Consider the following 17217-nt stretch of genomic DNA (forward strand, 5'->3'; position numbering starts at 1 on the left):
CATTACTAACAGATTCTACAGTCTTGAAAAAGTTAACCATTTCTCTCTTCTATAAAATACTGCAATTTACCTTATAAGTTTATCTTGAGAGTAAAATTGATTAACACTTGTAACAGCACTTGACATGGAGTAAATTTTAAATATATGTTCCCTATTATTTACTTTTTCTTAGAATCTCTAGACTTTGTCAAGGAATATGTTTGATTTGGGGTAACTTTTGCTTGTACAGGAAAAGTTAGTGCGTAATTATAAGGGGCATCCCTGCAATTATCAGCCAGCATACAGCTCTTCTCCTGAGAACTTCCCACCCTCCAATACATACGACTATGGCTAAGGTGACTGTATTTTTAAGGCTTAGCCCTTTCTTTCTTTTCTTTTTTTAACATCTTTATTGGAGTATAATTGTTTACAATGTTGTGTTACTTTCTGCTTTATAACAAAGTGAATTAGCTATACATATACATATATCCCCATATCTCTTCTCTCTTGCGTCTCCCTCCCTCCCACCCTCCCTATCCCACCCCTCTAGGTGGCCACAAAGCACCGAGCTGATCTCCCTGTGCTATGCGGCTGCTTCCCACTAGCTAGCTATTTTACATTTGGTAGTGTATATATGTCCATGCCACTCTCTCACTTCGTCCCAGCTTACCCTTCCCCCTCCCCGTGTCCTCAAGTCCATTCTCTAGTAGGTCTGTGTCTTTATTCCCATCCTACCCCTAGGTTCTTCATGACCTTTTTTTTTTTTTTTAACATTCCATATATGTGTGTTAGCATACAGTATTTATTTTTCTCTTTCTGACTTACTTCACTCTGTAGGACAGACTCTAGGTCCATCTACCTCACCACAAATAACTCAATTTCGTTTCTTTTTATGGCTGAGTAATATTCCATTGTATATATGTGCCACGTCTTCTTTATCCATTCATCTATTGATGGACACTTAGGTTGCTTCCATGTCCTGGCTATTGTAAATAGTGCTGCAATGACCATTGTGGTACATGACTCTTTTTGAATTATGGTTTTCTCAGGGTATATGCCCAGTGTGGGATTGCTGGGTCGTATGGTAGTTCTATTTTTAGTTTTTTAAGGAACCTCCATACTGTTCTCCATAGTGGCTGTATCAATTTACATTCCCACCAACAGTGCAAGAGGGTTCCCTTTTCTCCACACCCTCTCCAGCATTTATTGTTTCTAGATTTCTTGATGATGGCCATTCTGACTGGTGTGAGGTGATACCTCATTGTAGTTTTGATTTGCATTTCTCTAGTGATTAGTGATGTTGAGCATCCTTTCATGTGTTTGTTGGCAATCTGTATATCTTCCTTGGAGAAATGCCTATTTAGGTCTTCTGCCCATTTTTGGACTGAATTGTTTGGTTTTTTTGATATTGAGCTGCATGAGCTGCTTGTAAATTTTGGAGATTAATCCTTTGCCAGTTGCTTCATTTGCAAATATTTTCTCCCATTCTGAGCGTTGTCTTTTCATCTTGTTTATGGTTTCCTTTGCTGTGCAAAAGTTTTAAGTTTCATTAGGTCCCATTTGTTTATTTTTGGTTTTATTTCCATTTCTCTAGGAGGTGGGTCAAAAAGGATCTTGCTGTGATTTATGTCATAGAGTGGTTCTGCCTATGTTTTCCTCTAAGACTTTTATAGTGTCTCACCTTACAGTTAGGTCTTTAATCCACTTTGAGTTTATTTTTGTGTATGGGGTTAGGGAGTGTTCTAATTTCATTCTTTTACATGTAGCTGTCCAGTTTTCCCAGCACCACTTATTGAAGAAGCTGTCTTTTCTCCATTGTATATTCTTGCCTCCTTTATCAAAGATAAGGTGACCATATGTGCGTGGGTTTATCTCTGGGCTTTCTATCCTGTTCCATTGATCTATATTTCTGTTTTTGTGCCAGTAACATACTGTCATGATTACTGTAGCTTTGTAGTATACTCTGAAGTCAGGGACCGTGATTCCTCCAGCTCCATTTTTCTTTCTCAAGATTGCTTTGGCTATTCGGGGTCTTTTGTGTTTCCATACAAATTGTGCAATTTTTTGTTCTAGTTCTGTGAAAAATGTCATTGGTAGTTTGATAGGGATTGCATTGAATCTGTAGATTACTTTGGATAGTAGAGTTATTTTCACAATGTTGATTCTTCCAATCCAAGAACATGGTATATCTCTCCATCTGTTTGTATCATCTTTAATTTCTTTCATCAGTGACCTATAGTTTTCTGCATACAGGTCTTTTAACTCCTTAGGTAGGTTTAATCCTAGGTATTTTATTCTTTGTGTTGCATTGGTAAATGGGAGTGTTTCCTTAATTTCTCTTTCAGATTTTTCATCATTAGTGTATAGGAATGCAAGAGATTTCTGTGCAATAATTTTGTATCCTGCTACTTTACCAAATTCATTGATTAGCTCTAGTAGTTTTCTGGTAGCATCTTTAGGATTCTCTATATATAGTATCATGTCATCTGCAAACAGTGACAACTTGAAAGTAATGCATTTTAAATAGAAGTGGTTGCATATATGTGAAAGGGGAATTAATGGCATTAAAACTTGAAACAGCATTGGGGATAGGGGAAAACTGATCTAGATTATATTTTCTTAAAATTTTATTTTATATTAGAGTATAGTTGATCAACAATGTTGTGTTAGTTTCAGGTGTACAGCAGAGTGATTGAGGTACACGTACACATGTATCTATTCTTTTTCAAATTCTTTTCCCGTTTAGGTTATTACAGAGTATTGAGCAGACTTCCCTGTGCTATACAATAGGTCCTTTTTGGTTATCTGTTTTCAATATAGCAGTGTGTACATGTCAATCCCAAACTCCCAGTCTACCCCTTCCCCCGCCCCACCTCCCCCTGGTAACCATAAATTCATTCTCTAAGTCTGTGAGTCTGTTTCTCTTTTGTAAATAAGTTCGTTTGTATCATTTTTTTTTAGATTCCACATATAAGCACTAGCCTTTGGCAGGAAATTTATCTTTTCTACTATGATGAGAAGCAAGGAATTAAAGATGTGAGTGAAATTGATATATTGAAAATCTGCTAGAAAGACTTCTGCAAGCCACTTGAGAAATAGATGACTACGTCAATTTGTTTTAATTTATTTTTAATTTCTGCTTTTTGTTATTATTGATATTTCTTTGCATTTTTTACATTCTTTGTATATTATGTGGTAAACCATTTATCATTTATATTTCCCACTGTATTTGTTCTAAACGCTTATTTCCACAGGTCACAATTGTAAATGAGTCAGTAGATTTTGAAATATAAAAAAAGACTCCCAAAGACTAAAAGTATTTATGACAAATGATATGTTTATTAATATGTAATTCTCAGAAAATCAAACAGGTTCTGAGTTTCTAAGTTTTCTGTGCTTCTCTGTTTTTTCTCCTTTAACTCTAGACTCTGGCTTCTTCTATCATGAAGTCATTTATCAGTTTCTGCCACAAAAAAAAAAAAAAGAGTTATGAATAACATGAAGTGCTAATAGAAGAAAGGCAGGCAGGTCTTGAATATGGAATGTTATTGAGATGTGCAAACCTCATCAGTTTTTTTTTAACTTTCTTCTGAGTGTTTAGCACAGACAGGCTTCTCACACACACATGAAGAGGACATGGTGCAGGTATCCATGCCAACAGTGTGCACATTTGCATACACACAATTCCCCTGGAAATCCGTACTTGGCTTTGGTAGACTCCTGAGAAATTTAGAAAACACAAGTCACTGGCCACTCACTGTGTTCAAATTAAGTAGCATTACTTAAGAACATGCTATGTGAAACAGATTATACCTGGCGCTGTAGGGAACTCAAGGGAGTAAAGGCACTCTCCCTCTTTTCAAAGAACTCATACATGTATATATACAAAAAGAGATAGGCATATAAGTCATAAGTAAGCTTCACAAAATGTGCTAGTTATTTATGAGTATTTATAAGTGGGAAAATGTACACCTGTATAGAGAAGGAGAGAAGGGTCCAGCTGGAAAATTATGGCAATAGCAGGAAAGACAGGACATATGATCTGGGGTACATAATTAAGTTTAAGTACAGATTAGCATGATAGAAACCACATGCATGTACAGCTACCATTGGAGGAGGGATATTTACTTATAAATACATTAGATATAAAAGCTAGCCAAAATTAGTAATGAAATTTAGAATACATATGTATATGTATATATGTGTGTGTGAGTGAGTGTGTGTGTGTATTTATCCTTGAATAACCTGGATTTGAACTACGCAGTTCTACGTATATGCAGATTTTTTCAATGGTAAGTACTACAGTACTACAGGTTGGTTTAACTGTGGTTGGTTTAACATGTCGTTCTGGAACCGCCTATAGAAGGGTAGACTATAAGTTCTAAGCAGATTTTCCACTACATGGGGGGGTCAGTGCCCCTAACACCCTTGCATTATTCAAGCATTAACTGTATATGTAATATTTCAGGACACTTGCCTCTGCTCTGATAATGTTCATTTTACTTTAATTCACATTTTACTTTAATTTACCGCTGATATAAATGCCACAGGGTAGATGTTATCAAATACACTGATTGAATTTAGTCCTTTACTAAAGGTCTAGATTATAAAGAACATTTTAGATCAATGTTAACAAGACGACTTTTCATCACCTCTAGAGCAAAGCTGGTTGTTCAGTACTATCTAAAAAAACAAAGGCAAAGCTTATTTCCTGATTTATTAAATGCATAGTACATTTCTTTTAAAAATGCCAAAGGAACTAGAAAAAAAATTCTGAACTGTGTTGGGAATATTAAATCGCCAAAATATTTCACGTTATTTCATTCATTAATTTAACATACCTATTGAATGTTCTATGTTCCAAACATTGTACAAGGTTTGAAGTAGAGGAAAACTTTCAATTCACAAAATTCCAATAATTAAAATGATCAACAATGTAAGTTAGAATAGACTAACAATGCAATAGTGCAGGCAAGGCTGGGAAAATATTCAAGTATATTTACACAAAAAATATTTACACAAACTATGAAATACTTAAGGGACATGTAAAAAGACTAAAATTATTTAAATATTAAATTTTAGCATATGATAAATGACATTAAAATCAGTGATGAAAGTAAAATGAATCATTTAAACAATACTGACAATTGATTACTTAATTGAAATACACATAGACATATAACTATATCTACATTTGAACATACATGTACATGTTTCAGCTTTCTACCTCATGTCTTAAAATAAATTTCAAATGAACAAAGACAATCTCATTATACTTCAATGTTAACCATTTGTTCATATAATAAAAGCAAATAAACTTAAAAGGACAAATTATTAAAGGAAAACACTGGTAAGATATGTGTGCAAGAGAAGTTACAAACTTAATATATAAGGAATCATACCAAGAAATAAAAGGTAAATATTATAAAATGGTCAAAAGTATTATTATAGGTTATAAGAAAAACAGCCTCACTAAACATCAGAATAATATAACCTAAAGGAACAAAATAAAAATAATCAGCTATCAAAATTATCAAAACTTTGAAATATTATCTAAGATTGGCACACAGTGATGAAAGAGCTTGAAAATATTTTTTCTGCTATAGCTGTCTAATGCAATGTTTCTGAATAACAATAGAAAAATATGTACTTAAAACCAAAAAAAAAAAAAGTCCCAAATTATTTGGCTGAGGAAAGACAATTTTATCTATACTTCTTCCCAATAAAAATACCAGAGAGGTCCCCATATTCATACTAATGATATTCTTCCCCACATTATATTTCTTACCTGAAATTGTAATCATTCAGCTCATCTAATAATAAGGGTATATTTACACTAATTATGAAATATCTAAGTGACCTTATGATTTACAAAATTGCTGACAGTATAATATGAAATAACAAAAACAAGAAATAAAGAGGTCTAAATTCGACCCCTCTTCAAGAAGAGAAATTATCGTCTCTATTTCCTCAAGCTCTCTAGGCCAAAGGATCTTCTCTATTTCCTCAAGCTCTTTAGGCCAAAGACATTGAAAAAGGAGTAAGGAATTGGATTTTATACTAGAAACTTACAGGCTAGGAGAAGGAAGGGAGCCATCTTCCCACTTCCATTGATTGTCCTCTTCTTTATAAGACAGGCCAAGCCAAGTGTGATTTACTGCAAGTAACTTCATGATGTACTACATGGAACCAAAATACACAAAGGTGTTAATACTAAAAGTGCATTAGAGATACAAATATAGAACTTGTGTCTAAAGAATCATAAAAATAAAAATAATGCAGTCTATATATGCCCACTGATAAATAAAACATTGAAAAAATATTTCAGTTCTTTAGTGTCTGTGCATTTCTTCAACCAGGAATTAAACACCAAGAAGAAAAAAAAAAAAGACAGAGCTAATAGAAAATTTTATTTTATTTTTTTTAGCTTAGTTCTAGTAATGATAAAGGTTTTTATTTCCCCAGTGTATTTTAGAAATATTTAAGTTGTAGAAAGAAAGGGCACAGCATTAACTGTATTGTAATTTCATCCAATTTTTTACACTTACATATACTTTTTAAATCTATCACACAAATGCATGCACTTGGTTTTAGAAGTCAAATGATGCTAAATATTGATATATACAAAATAGCAGTCATTCCCTCCCTCAATGAATGCCATTCTCCAGAGGCAATTAACTGTTCCTAACTCTTTATTAGTTCTATGACTTCCTATTTTATGAAGACAGAATTTTTAGTCTCATGCCCTATCTTCTCACCTCCTATATCCTTTTGATATAGTTATTTCACAGTTTTTACATGGTTTTTACTAGGTAAAATTTACCATACTTTTACTAGGTAAATATTATTTTTTTCTGAACTGAATAGTAAGTCATGATTATAATAGAAAATTTTATATTTAAGAAGACACCACACCAAGATATGAATTACTTTCTTATTTTATCATTTATTTAATACTGTGCCTATTCTTAGAGCTTGAGATATATCATTGAACAAAAATGAGAAAGATCCCTGCTTCTGGGGGATGTGGGCCAGATAGAAGTAAAAAACATACATGTAAATGATATGATACATAAGAAGGTGACAAGTGCTATAAAAAGTTAAAGCTGGGTAACAATGCCTAAAAGTACAGAGGAGGGGTCTGGCGGTGGGGTGGGCACTGGTACACAGGTTGTAATTTTAAGTAAGGTTGCCAGGGCAGGTCTCATTAAGAAGGTGACAACTGAATAAATAGTTGAAGGAGGTGAAGTAGCTCGCCATGGTTGCATCTGAGAGAAGAATTCTGCATGCAGAAGGAAGAGCAAACACAGTGTTTCTGCAGTGAATGCATGCATGGTGTATTAGGAAAGAAAGGTGTGTTGATGTGGCGCATGCCAGAGAAAGATGAGTGGAAAACGAAGCAGGAGAGTGCCCCTTACCCTGGTTTCAGAGCTGCAGGTGAGCCCTTCCTTCTCCTGGTGGCTACTCTACATTTATATCCCAGAAGTAAAGAATGAACTACAATCTCACCATCAATCTACTCCTTTCTGTCTTCAAAAATGTAGCATTCAAAGCGACACAAAGATCCGAACACTCTAACCAAGAAACAATTTCCACGGTTTGGTGGTAGCAGTGGTCTCTGTATTGTACCCAGTGACTCAGAGAAGGTCCACACCTGTCTCCTAGGAAAGAAAATATTTACAACTCAGAGCCCACAGAACCTCACAAACAAGGCCTCATGTCTTCACACATTCTCCCACTTCAAAGAATGAGGTTGTTACTAAAAATTACTGTCAACTCGGAATTTTCTCACTTCCAAATTACCTTGTTCCACATTTAGTTCTTGTAGAGCCTCAGTGATATACTCATTCTGTTTTTGGAGCTGCAGTAAGATTTCTATATAAGACAACAAGACTTAACATTAGATAGGAATACACATTTCATCTGATTTTTTACTGTGCAAGAGTCATAATAATAATAATGATCAAGTGGCAAAATGTACAAATAATTTTAGTCCAATTCCCTTCCCTACTTAATTAGCTTCATCTCTGGCTGAAGTAATCAGCTGCTTAGAAACCATCCGTTTAAAATGCACAACTTAGTTATTATAGTCAGCAATACTGTATTATAAACACAAAGTTGCTAAGAGATTAAAACTTAATTGTTGTCAACACAAAAAGGAAATGATACTTATGTGACATGATAAAGGTGTTAGCTAACACTATTGTAGTAATCATATTGCAATATATAAATGTATCAAACACACATGTTGTACCCCTCCAAATTACACAAGGTTATACGTCAATCGTATCTCAGTTAAAAAAAAAAAAAAAGAAACCAGTCTTTTAACATGACGAATCACTAATGCACTCTCAGAGGGTTCATTTAATTTTTCAATATAGGTTCAATACCTCACGGGGAAAAAAAAAACCCTAACTTTTTAATGCAAGGCCTTTGTAAAATATTTATTTATCACAACATAGACTATTTTTATATTATAATTTAATTAGCATAAAAGCAGCTTTATGATTACTCTATTATTATAAGTGCCTCTCCTTAGGAGGCACTCAGAAACTATGAAAACACCACTGCTTTTCAGATATTTGAGTTCTTCCATTTTCATGCTCCCTGAACATCTTGCACATCTACTGCACACCTTGAAACTTTGGTTTATTTTTGGTCTATATATTTTCTCTAAGCCTCCCAAGGGCAGGGTTCATATTGTATTTATCCTTGATCACCAGCCAAGTGGCTGGCATCTGGTGTGCACTGAATAAATGTGAATGATTAACTGAAAGAATGAATGAATTAATTAATACAAGAGGTTATATTTGGTAAATGTGAGACACTCAGTTTCAGAATATCCACGAAGAACTAAGAGGCAAGAAGCCATCAAAACCACCATGCTGCTCTATTAGTTCCTATTGCATTATTCAACCAACCATTTTATGGCTGCAACAAGAAAAACAATCTAGCATTCTAAACTAACTAAAGATAGTTTGTTCTAGCTCTAACATTACCTTTATTTTGGTCAAGAGCTTTTTGGACCTGAAGAAAGTTTTCCTCTTTGTTTTGCAAAGACTCAGCCTGTTGGATAAGGCTCTTCATCTTGCTCTTTGATTCCTGAACACTTTGAAAGTCTGGAACAAGAATTCCAGATGAGTATAAAACACATGCTCAGTTATGAAACAGTAGGGTATTAGATTGTGAAGCTTAATTTCTATAGTAGATCTTTAATAAAATTCCCCATAAATGTTTTCAAAAACTGTAAAACGATATTTGGCTAAGTATGTTTTCATTAATCCACTATTATTTCTAAAGTCTATGCCTAAATCTAAAATATCATCCTAATTCCTTATAAGATTCAATGTGTGTTTATATGAACAGGACAGTGCTTCAAATGAATTAAAATAGATGACAACAAAACCACAACAACAACAAAAACCAAGTCTCAAATGAATCTTTTGGCATCATGACTTGATGTAATGTGTAGAATTTCACTTCCTAATTGAATTTTAGAATTCTGAATTTCAAACTAACTTTATCAATGAGAAACTACTATTTTAAAATAACCAGTTGTGAACAATTTTAATAATAATCCAAACATTCTGTTGATCTAATTTAGGATGCTGCAGGAATAGGCAGTTTGAACAAACTGAAAAATTCCTTTTTATTTTCAACATAAAGACAGTTACAAATTCAACGAGCTTAATATATAGTAACTTCTAATTTTCAAAATACTGATAATAATCATTACACTCAGTAAATTCTGCAGTAATTTCAACAATATAGCGTCCCTGGGAAAATAATGTGGTTACTGAGAACTCACAAGGTTAAATTCATTCATATAGTAAAAAGTTGTGATACTTTCATGTCATTTTTTTCCTGTTCTCCATTCAGTATGGCAATAAAACATTTACCAAAAACTATTCTCTGGGAATGGTTTAATGAAATATGATCATCTGACAAATAGTCTATTATTTCTTTTCTCCCAATAGGTCAGACTTACACTGATAACCAAAGAATCCACACAACATCAAAAGCAGCAGGCTGAAGACTCCCAGGATCACAGGAATTATTCCACGTAGAGAGAAGGAAAAGCGAGAAGCTAAGAAACAGAGTGCATGAAAATCAGAGATAATGTAAACTCCTGTTATTTGAAAGATTAATATCATTATTCTCCTTTTATTATTGTTAAAATGCCCACATTTTCTGAAAAATAATGCCCAATGTGTGAATTACTATGAACTATTAGGCTGAATGAGGGGGGGGGGCGGAAAACTATTTTGGAGGATGTGCAGAAAAGAATTAAAGTAGCAGACCTGACTTGTTATCCTGAAAGGCCCGCTTACAAGGTTGGCCTTGGCTGGCATCTGGAAACCTACATTTCAGTAGGGTTTCCACAACCATTCATTGATAGGCACGGCTTACCATGTCTCCACTGTTTGTGCAAACAATATAGCTTGTGCTGAACCGTTGCTTTCCTTCAGGAAGTCTGTAATTTTGTTACATGCCAGCTGGAAGCTGCCTATGTGATTAACCCCCAGTAAGTACCCTGAACATTGATTCTCTAATGAGTTTCCCTGGTTGGCAACATGTGACACATAGTCCCAACTTGTTGCTGGGGAATTCGTGTGACCTGTGTGACTCTGCTGGGAGAGAAGCCTTGCAAGCCTGAGCTTGGCCTCCCCAACACTTCCCTCCATGTGCCTTTTCCCTTTGCTGGTGATGCTTGTTAACCATTCATTGTCGTAAATCTCAGCTAGGAGTACAACTGTATAGAGTCCTGCGAGCTCTCCTAGTGAAACATTAAACCTGAGTGTGTCTTTGGGGGCTTCCAGCACAGGTGAAAATTTTACATACAGGAATTATTAAATATCCTTAAACCAGGCAAAAATTTCAGTTCAGATTATGTTATCATCATTAATATGATCAGATGCAGAAATGCTTAACAATTTTAAATCTGTGTTATTATTAAGATAGAACTCTTTATTTGAACTTGACGACTAGTAGTATGTTCCCTTCATAAAGAATTACAGTAAATCTTAGTGAATGTTTTAAAGGGATGATATTTGGTTTTAGGTCAAACAACATCTATAATTTATTCAATTTCACGAAAATAATATGCTACATCCCCACATTCTAGAAACTAAACTTTCAGAAGAAAGTTTTGTTAATAGTCTTTTACTGGGAAGTTTATTTCCCTCCAAAATAAATGTATAAACTCCAGTGTAAAAAAGATATTTCTTTATATTTTGGAAGAATTGTATTTCTGAAACAAGGTAAAAAATTGCTGTCAAGAGAATGGTTATATTCATGACTAATACCCAAACCATTTCTTTAACTTTCTGAATCATATAACTTGGTTATCAACCAGAGGAAAGTTTGTTCCCCAGGGGACATTAATAAATATCTGGAGACATTCTTGGCATCATAACTGATGGGCGGGTGGAACTGACATCTAGTGCATAGATGCCAAGAATGGTGCTAAACATCCTACAATCACTAAACAGTGTCCCACAGCAAAGGGTTACCTAGCCCAAAATGTCATTAGTGCCGAGGTTGGAAAACCCTGCTCTATTAAAACATGTTAAGTTTAATTATGATCAAAAGGAGGCATCATGTAATAGGGTTCTACCTTTCTTTGTCTTCTTTACAAATTTTCTGAGTTTTAAACCTTGAACAAGCTTAAGTCTCTCAGTTTCATGTGAGAAAACAAGTCTAAATTTGGACCAATGGCTTCTTTCATCTTTAACTATGTTCCTTAATATATGAAAATTTCAAACCTCTCTGTCAGAAAATACACTTTCGTTTTACTTCTATATATGTTTTGAAAATGTTTTAATATTTGTATTTTCTCTAAATTTTTAAAATTTCCAAATAGTAACAACTAGAGAAACATAAAATGGAAGATGTTTCTAAAGATAACAAAGAGAGACCTTAAATGAATAAAATCTGGTATATCTACTTTACCATCCACATTGGTGTGCTCAGGAATCGGGCCCCATTCATCCTCAGGTGGAGGAGGAGGAGGAACGGCAAGAGGCTCTTCCACGTCCACAATAGGGATTGTCTCTGTCTGCTCTGTGTTTTCTTTTAGCATAGAAAATATATAATTACTTTATAACCTTGTAAAGCAAGTGAGATTAGAACTTAAGAGATTCATTACCATTTTCAAAGATCACTAGAAATACAAATATAGTAGTAGTAAAATCAAAGATACTCAAAACACATTTGCACTCAACAGCCCATCCAGCTTTCCTAAAAGCATTTAAACTGGTTGATTACACTTTGGATCAAGCCAGGAAATAGATAATTATTTCTTTTAAATATATTTAAAGGCACTCTTTCAGGTATATGTGGGAAATATTAAAAATACAATGCCCCGGGCTTCCCTGGTGGCGCAGTGGTTGAGAATCTGCCTGCCAATGCAGGAGACACGGGTTCGAGCCCTGGTCTGGGAAGATCCCACATGCCGCGGAGCAACTGGGCCCATGAGCCACAATTACTGAGCCTGCGCGTCTGGAGCCTGTGCTCCGCAACAAGAGAGGCCGCGATAGTGAGAGGCCCGCGCACCGCGATGAAGAGTGGCTCCCGCTTGCCGCAACTGGAGAAAGCCCTCGCACAGAAACGAAGACCCAACACAGCCATAAATAAATAAATTAAATAAATAAATAATTTAAAAAAAAATACAATGCCCCAGTAAAATCATAACCAGCAGTTATGACAAACATAAACAACAAAAATTTTATTTTCATTAAAATGGCACAGGACATTTAGATTTAAAAAAAATACCTGGAGGTTGATCACAGTCTGAAGCATTTGACATTGTGGAGAATTTTGGATGATTTCTTTATCCCAAAGGTGAAGAAGAGCTTACAAAGTTGTTGGCGGATGAATGAAGAGGTATTTCTTCCACTATCCTCCTAGAGTTGATGACAAGTCCAGACCTAGCCTCAGGTGGTACAGCTACTTACAGTTGTATGAAACTAACTTAATTTGGTAAAAACCACAGAGGAAATATGAATCTCTAACTGGATATTTTCTAATAGGTATACAAAAATAAAATCACCCCTACTTAACTAAACTATGTACAACAAGCCTTTAAATACCATCTGGTTTGTACAGGTAATAGTCCATCACTCCAGAAATAAATTAGGAAAAGCCACTGTCATAAATAATATAATTGAGTAGTCTATAGTGAAAATTTTTATGACAACTGAGTATGCAGTAAAGGAAGACACAGGTATATGGAAACTAAGGTTCTAGACAACCAGAGGAATTTTTAAAAGGAATTATGCTGGAAATAACATATCTGTTCATCAAAGGTGGATTTAAATGACTGCCTATATAAAAAGGCATTTGAAGAGAGAAATCACATAATAAAACCTATATGTCCAGATAGTGACAGTTTGGCTTAAGGTTTTTTGGTACTACCCCCACCCTGACATTGTTTCAGAGGAAAAACAAGTTCTATTCATATAAATATGGTTGGGTAGCCACCGACAATCTACCTTTTGCTCTTTACTTCTCAAGTGAAAAAAGTTCAATATTTGTAGTGGGAATAAATAGATATTGTACACAAACAAAAATAGACCTAAGACTCGGGGCTATAACCTCATAGAAACTAATGTATGTGTGAGTCAGGCGAAACCACACAAGATGCCTCAGATACAGGCAGTGGTCATAAGTTTCCCATGGTCCTATGTCCAGTTCAGATCAAAAGATCTTACAGGGCTTCCCTGGTGGCGCAGTGGTTGAGAATCTGCCTGCCAATGCAGGGGACGTGGGTTCGAGCCCTGGTCTGGGAAGATTCCACATGCCGCAGAGCAACTAGGCCCGTGAGCCACAACTACTGAGCCTGCGTGTCTGGAGCCTGTGCTCTGCAACAAGAGAGGCTGCAACAGTGAGAGGCCCACGCACCACGATGAAGAGTGGCCCCCGCTCGCCGCAACTAGAGAAAGCCCTTGCACAGAAACGAAGACCCAACACAGTCAAAAATAAAAAATAAAAAAAAAAAGGTCTTACAAATAATCCTAAAAATATATCACATTTTTATCTTTTAATGTATGAAATACAAGGTTGGTTGACCAAAAACAATATTATAACATTCCTGTTCATTCAAAGATCTCAGTGAAGCCAAGGGTAGAGATAGCAGAGATTTTATAAAAAATATTCTACACTGTCTACACTGATTGTAATTCATTTTTATTTTGTTTACTTTCTGACTCTAAATTGAAAAATCTGGTGTCACCTTCAAGATGGCAGAGGAGTAAGACGTGGAGATCAACTTCCTCCCCACAAATACATCAGAAATACATCTACATGTGGAACAACTCCTACAGAACACCTACTGAATGCTGGCAGAAAACCTCAGACTTCCCTAAAGCCGTGTGGCTGACAGGGTCTTGGTGCTCCAGCCGGGTGTCAGGCCTGTGCCTCTGAAGTGGGAGAGGCGAGTTCAGGACATGGGTCCACCAGAGACCTCCCAGCTCCATGTAATATCAAATGGCAAAAGCTCTCCCAGAGATCTCCATCTCAACACTAACAACCAGCTCCACTCAACAACCGGCAAGCTACAGTGCTGGACACCCTGTGCCAAACAACTAGCAAGACAGGAGCACAACCCCACCCATTAGCAGAGAGGCAGCCTAAAATCATAATAAGGTCACAGACACCCCAAAACACAGCACTGGATGCAGTCCTGCCCACCAGAAAGACAAGATCCAGCCTCATCCACCAGACCACAGGCACTAGTCCCCTCCACCAGGAAGCCTGCACAACCCACTGAACAAACCTTACCCACTAAGGGTAGACACCAAAAACAATGGGAACTACAAACCTGCAGCCTGCAAAAAGGAGACTCCAAACTCAGTAAGTTAAGCAAAATGAGAAGACAGAGAAATATGCAGCAGATGAAGGAGCAAGGTAAAAACCCACCAGAACAAACAAATGAAGAGGAAATAGGTAGTCTACCGGAAAAAGAATTCAGAGTAATGATAGTAAAGATGATACAAAATCTTGGAAATAGAATGGAGAAAATACAAGAAACATTTAACAAGGACCTAGAAGAAATAAAGAGCAAACAAACAATGATGACACAATAAATGAAATTAAAAATTCTCTAGAAGGAATCAATAGCAGAATAACTGAGGCAGAAGAATGGATAAGTGATCTGGAAGATAAAATAGTGGAAATAACTACTAAAGAGCAGAATACACAAAAAAGAATGAAAAGAATTGAGGACAGTCTCAGAGACCTCTGAGACAACATTAAACGCACCAACATTTGAATTATAGGGGTCCCAGAAGAAGAGAGAAAAAGAAAGGGACTTAGAAAATATTTGAAAAGATTATAGTTGAAAACTTCCCTAATATGGGAAAGGAAATAGTCAATCAAGTCCAGGAAGAGCAGAGAGTCCCATATAGGATAAATCCAAGGAAAAACACTCCAAGACACATATTAATCAAACTATCAAAAATTAAATACCAAGAAAAAAATATTAAAAGCAGCAAGGGAAAAACAAGAAATAACATACAAGGGAATCCCCATAAGGTTAACAGCTGATCTTTCAGCAGAAACTCTGCAAGCCAGAAGGGCTATGTCTGCAAGACATATTTAAAGTGATGAAAGGGAAACACCTACACCAAGATTACTCTACCCAGCAAAGATCTCATTCAGATTTCATGGAGAAATTAAAACCTTTACAGACAAGAAAAAGCTAAGAGAATTCAGCACCACCAAACCAGCTCTACAACAAATGTTAAAGGAATTTCTCTAGACAGGAAACACAAGAGAAGGAAAAGACCTACAATAACAAACCCAAAACAATTGAGAAAATGGAAATAGGAACATTCATATCGATAATTACCTTAAATGTAAATGGATTAAATGCTGCCACCAAAAGACATAGACTGGCTGAATGGATACAAAAACAAAACCCATTTATATGCTGTCTACAAGAGACCCACTTCAGAACTAGGGACACATACAGACTGAAAGTGAGGGGATGGAAAAAGATATTCCATGAAAATGGAAATCAAAAGAAAGTTGGAGTAGCAATTCCCATATCACACAAAATAAACTTTAAAATAAAGACTACTACAAGAGACAAAGAAGGATACTACATAATGATCAAGGGATCAATCCAAGAAGAAGATATAACAATTGTAAATATTTATGCACCCAACATTGGAGCACTTCAATACAAAAGGCAAATGCTAACAGCCATAAAAGGGGAAATCAACAGCAACACAATCATAGTAGGGGACTTTAACACCCTACTTTCATCAATGGACAGATCATCCAAAATGAAAAAAAATAAGGAAACACAAGCTTTAAATGACACATTAAACAAGATAAAATTAATTGATATTTATAGGACATTCCATCCAAAAACAACAGAATACACTTTCTTCTCAAGTGCTCAAGGAACATTGTCCAAGATAGATCATATCTTGGGTCACAAACCAAGCCTTCATAAATTTAAGAAAACTGAAATCATATCAAGTATCTTTTCCAACCACAATGCTATGATACTAGATATCAGTTACAGGAAAAAATCTGTAAAACATACAAACACATGGAGGCTAAACAATATACTACTTATTAACCAAGAAATCACTGAAGGAATCAAAGGGGAAATCAAAAAATACCTAGAAACAAATGACAATGAAAATACGACAACCCAAAACCTACGGGATGCAGCAAAAGCAGTTCTAAGAGGGAAATTTATAGTATTACAATCCTACCTCAAGAAACAAGAAACATCTCAAATAAACAACCTAACATTACACCTAAAGCAATTAGGGAAAGAAGAACAAAAATCACCCAAAGTTAGCAGAAGGAAAGAAATCATAAAGATGAGATCAGAAATAAATGAAAAAGAAATGAAGGAAACAATAGCAAAGATCAATAAAATTAAAAGCTAGTTCTTTGAGAAGATAAACAAAATTGATAAACCATTAGCCAGACTCATCAAGAAAAAAAGGGAGAAGAGTCAAATCAATAGAATTAGAAATGAAAATGAAGAAGTTACAACAGACACTGCAGAAATACAAAGGATCATGAGAGATTACTACAAGCAACTCTATGCCAATAATATGGACAACCTGGAAGAAATGGACAAATTCTTAGAAAAGCACAACCTTCCTAGACTGAACCAGGAAGAAATAGAAAATATAAACAGACCATTCATAAGCACTGAAATTGAGACTGTGATTAAAAATCTTCCAACAAACAAAAGCCCAGGACCAGATG

The 17217-nt window shown here is 35.4% G+C and overlaps 1 protein-coding gene across 2 annotated transcripts; it reads right to left on the reverse strand.

The window, feature by feature from the left end:
- Nucleotides 1-411: 411 nt before the first annotated feature.
- On the reverse strand, nucleotides 412-15494 carry LOC309608592 (natural killer cells antigen CD94-like). 2 transcript variants are annotated; one of them, XM_082348880.1, is made up of 8 exons: nucleotides 12754-15494; nucleotides 11932-12051; nucleotides 9968-10066; nucleotides 8979-9098; nucleotides 7783-7854; nucleotides 7489-7640; nucleotides 6052-6158; nucleotides 412-3442 (listed from the first exon to the last, which is right to left on the reverse strand). In XM_082348880.1, the coding sequence occupies exons 1-8, from the start codon at nucleotides 12785-12787 to the stop codon at nucleotides 3436-3438; spliced, it is 711 nt and encodes a 236-aa protein (XP_082205006.1). In that variant the 5' UTR covers nucleotides 12788-15494; the 3' UTR covers nucleotides 412-3435. The 2 variants fall into 2 exon arrangements, with proteins under 2 accessions (XP_082205006.1, XP_082205005.1); XM_082348879.1 differs by lacking the exon at nucleotides 9968-10066 and having other exon boundaries at nucleotides 412-3699.
- Between the last annotated feature and the right edge of the window lie 1723 nt (nucleotides 15495-17217).

Source organism: Balaenoptera borealis (genome assembly GCF_965194805.1).
Source record: "Balaenoptera borealis genome assembly, chromosome: 13".
Taxonomy (NCBI): Eukaryota; Metazoa; Chordata; class Mammalia; order Artiodactyla; family Balaenopteridae; genus Balaenoptera; species Balaenoptera borealis.

Excerpts from the sequence above, each read along its gene's own strand:
- LOC309608592 (XM_082348879.1), bottom strand. The coding sequence starts at position 12,787 with ATGTCAAATGCTTCAGACTGTGATCAACCTCCAG. Across the intron at positions 9,099-11,931 it reads TGAGCACACCAATGTGGATG|ACTTTCAAAGTGTTCAGGAA; the intron begins GTAAAGTAGATA and ends TTCTTGTTCCAG. Across the intron at positions 7,855-8,978 it reads AGCTCTTGACCAAAATAAAG|AAATCTTACTGCAGCTCCAA; the intron begins GTAATGTTAGAG and ends TGTCTTATATAG.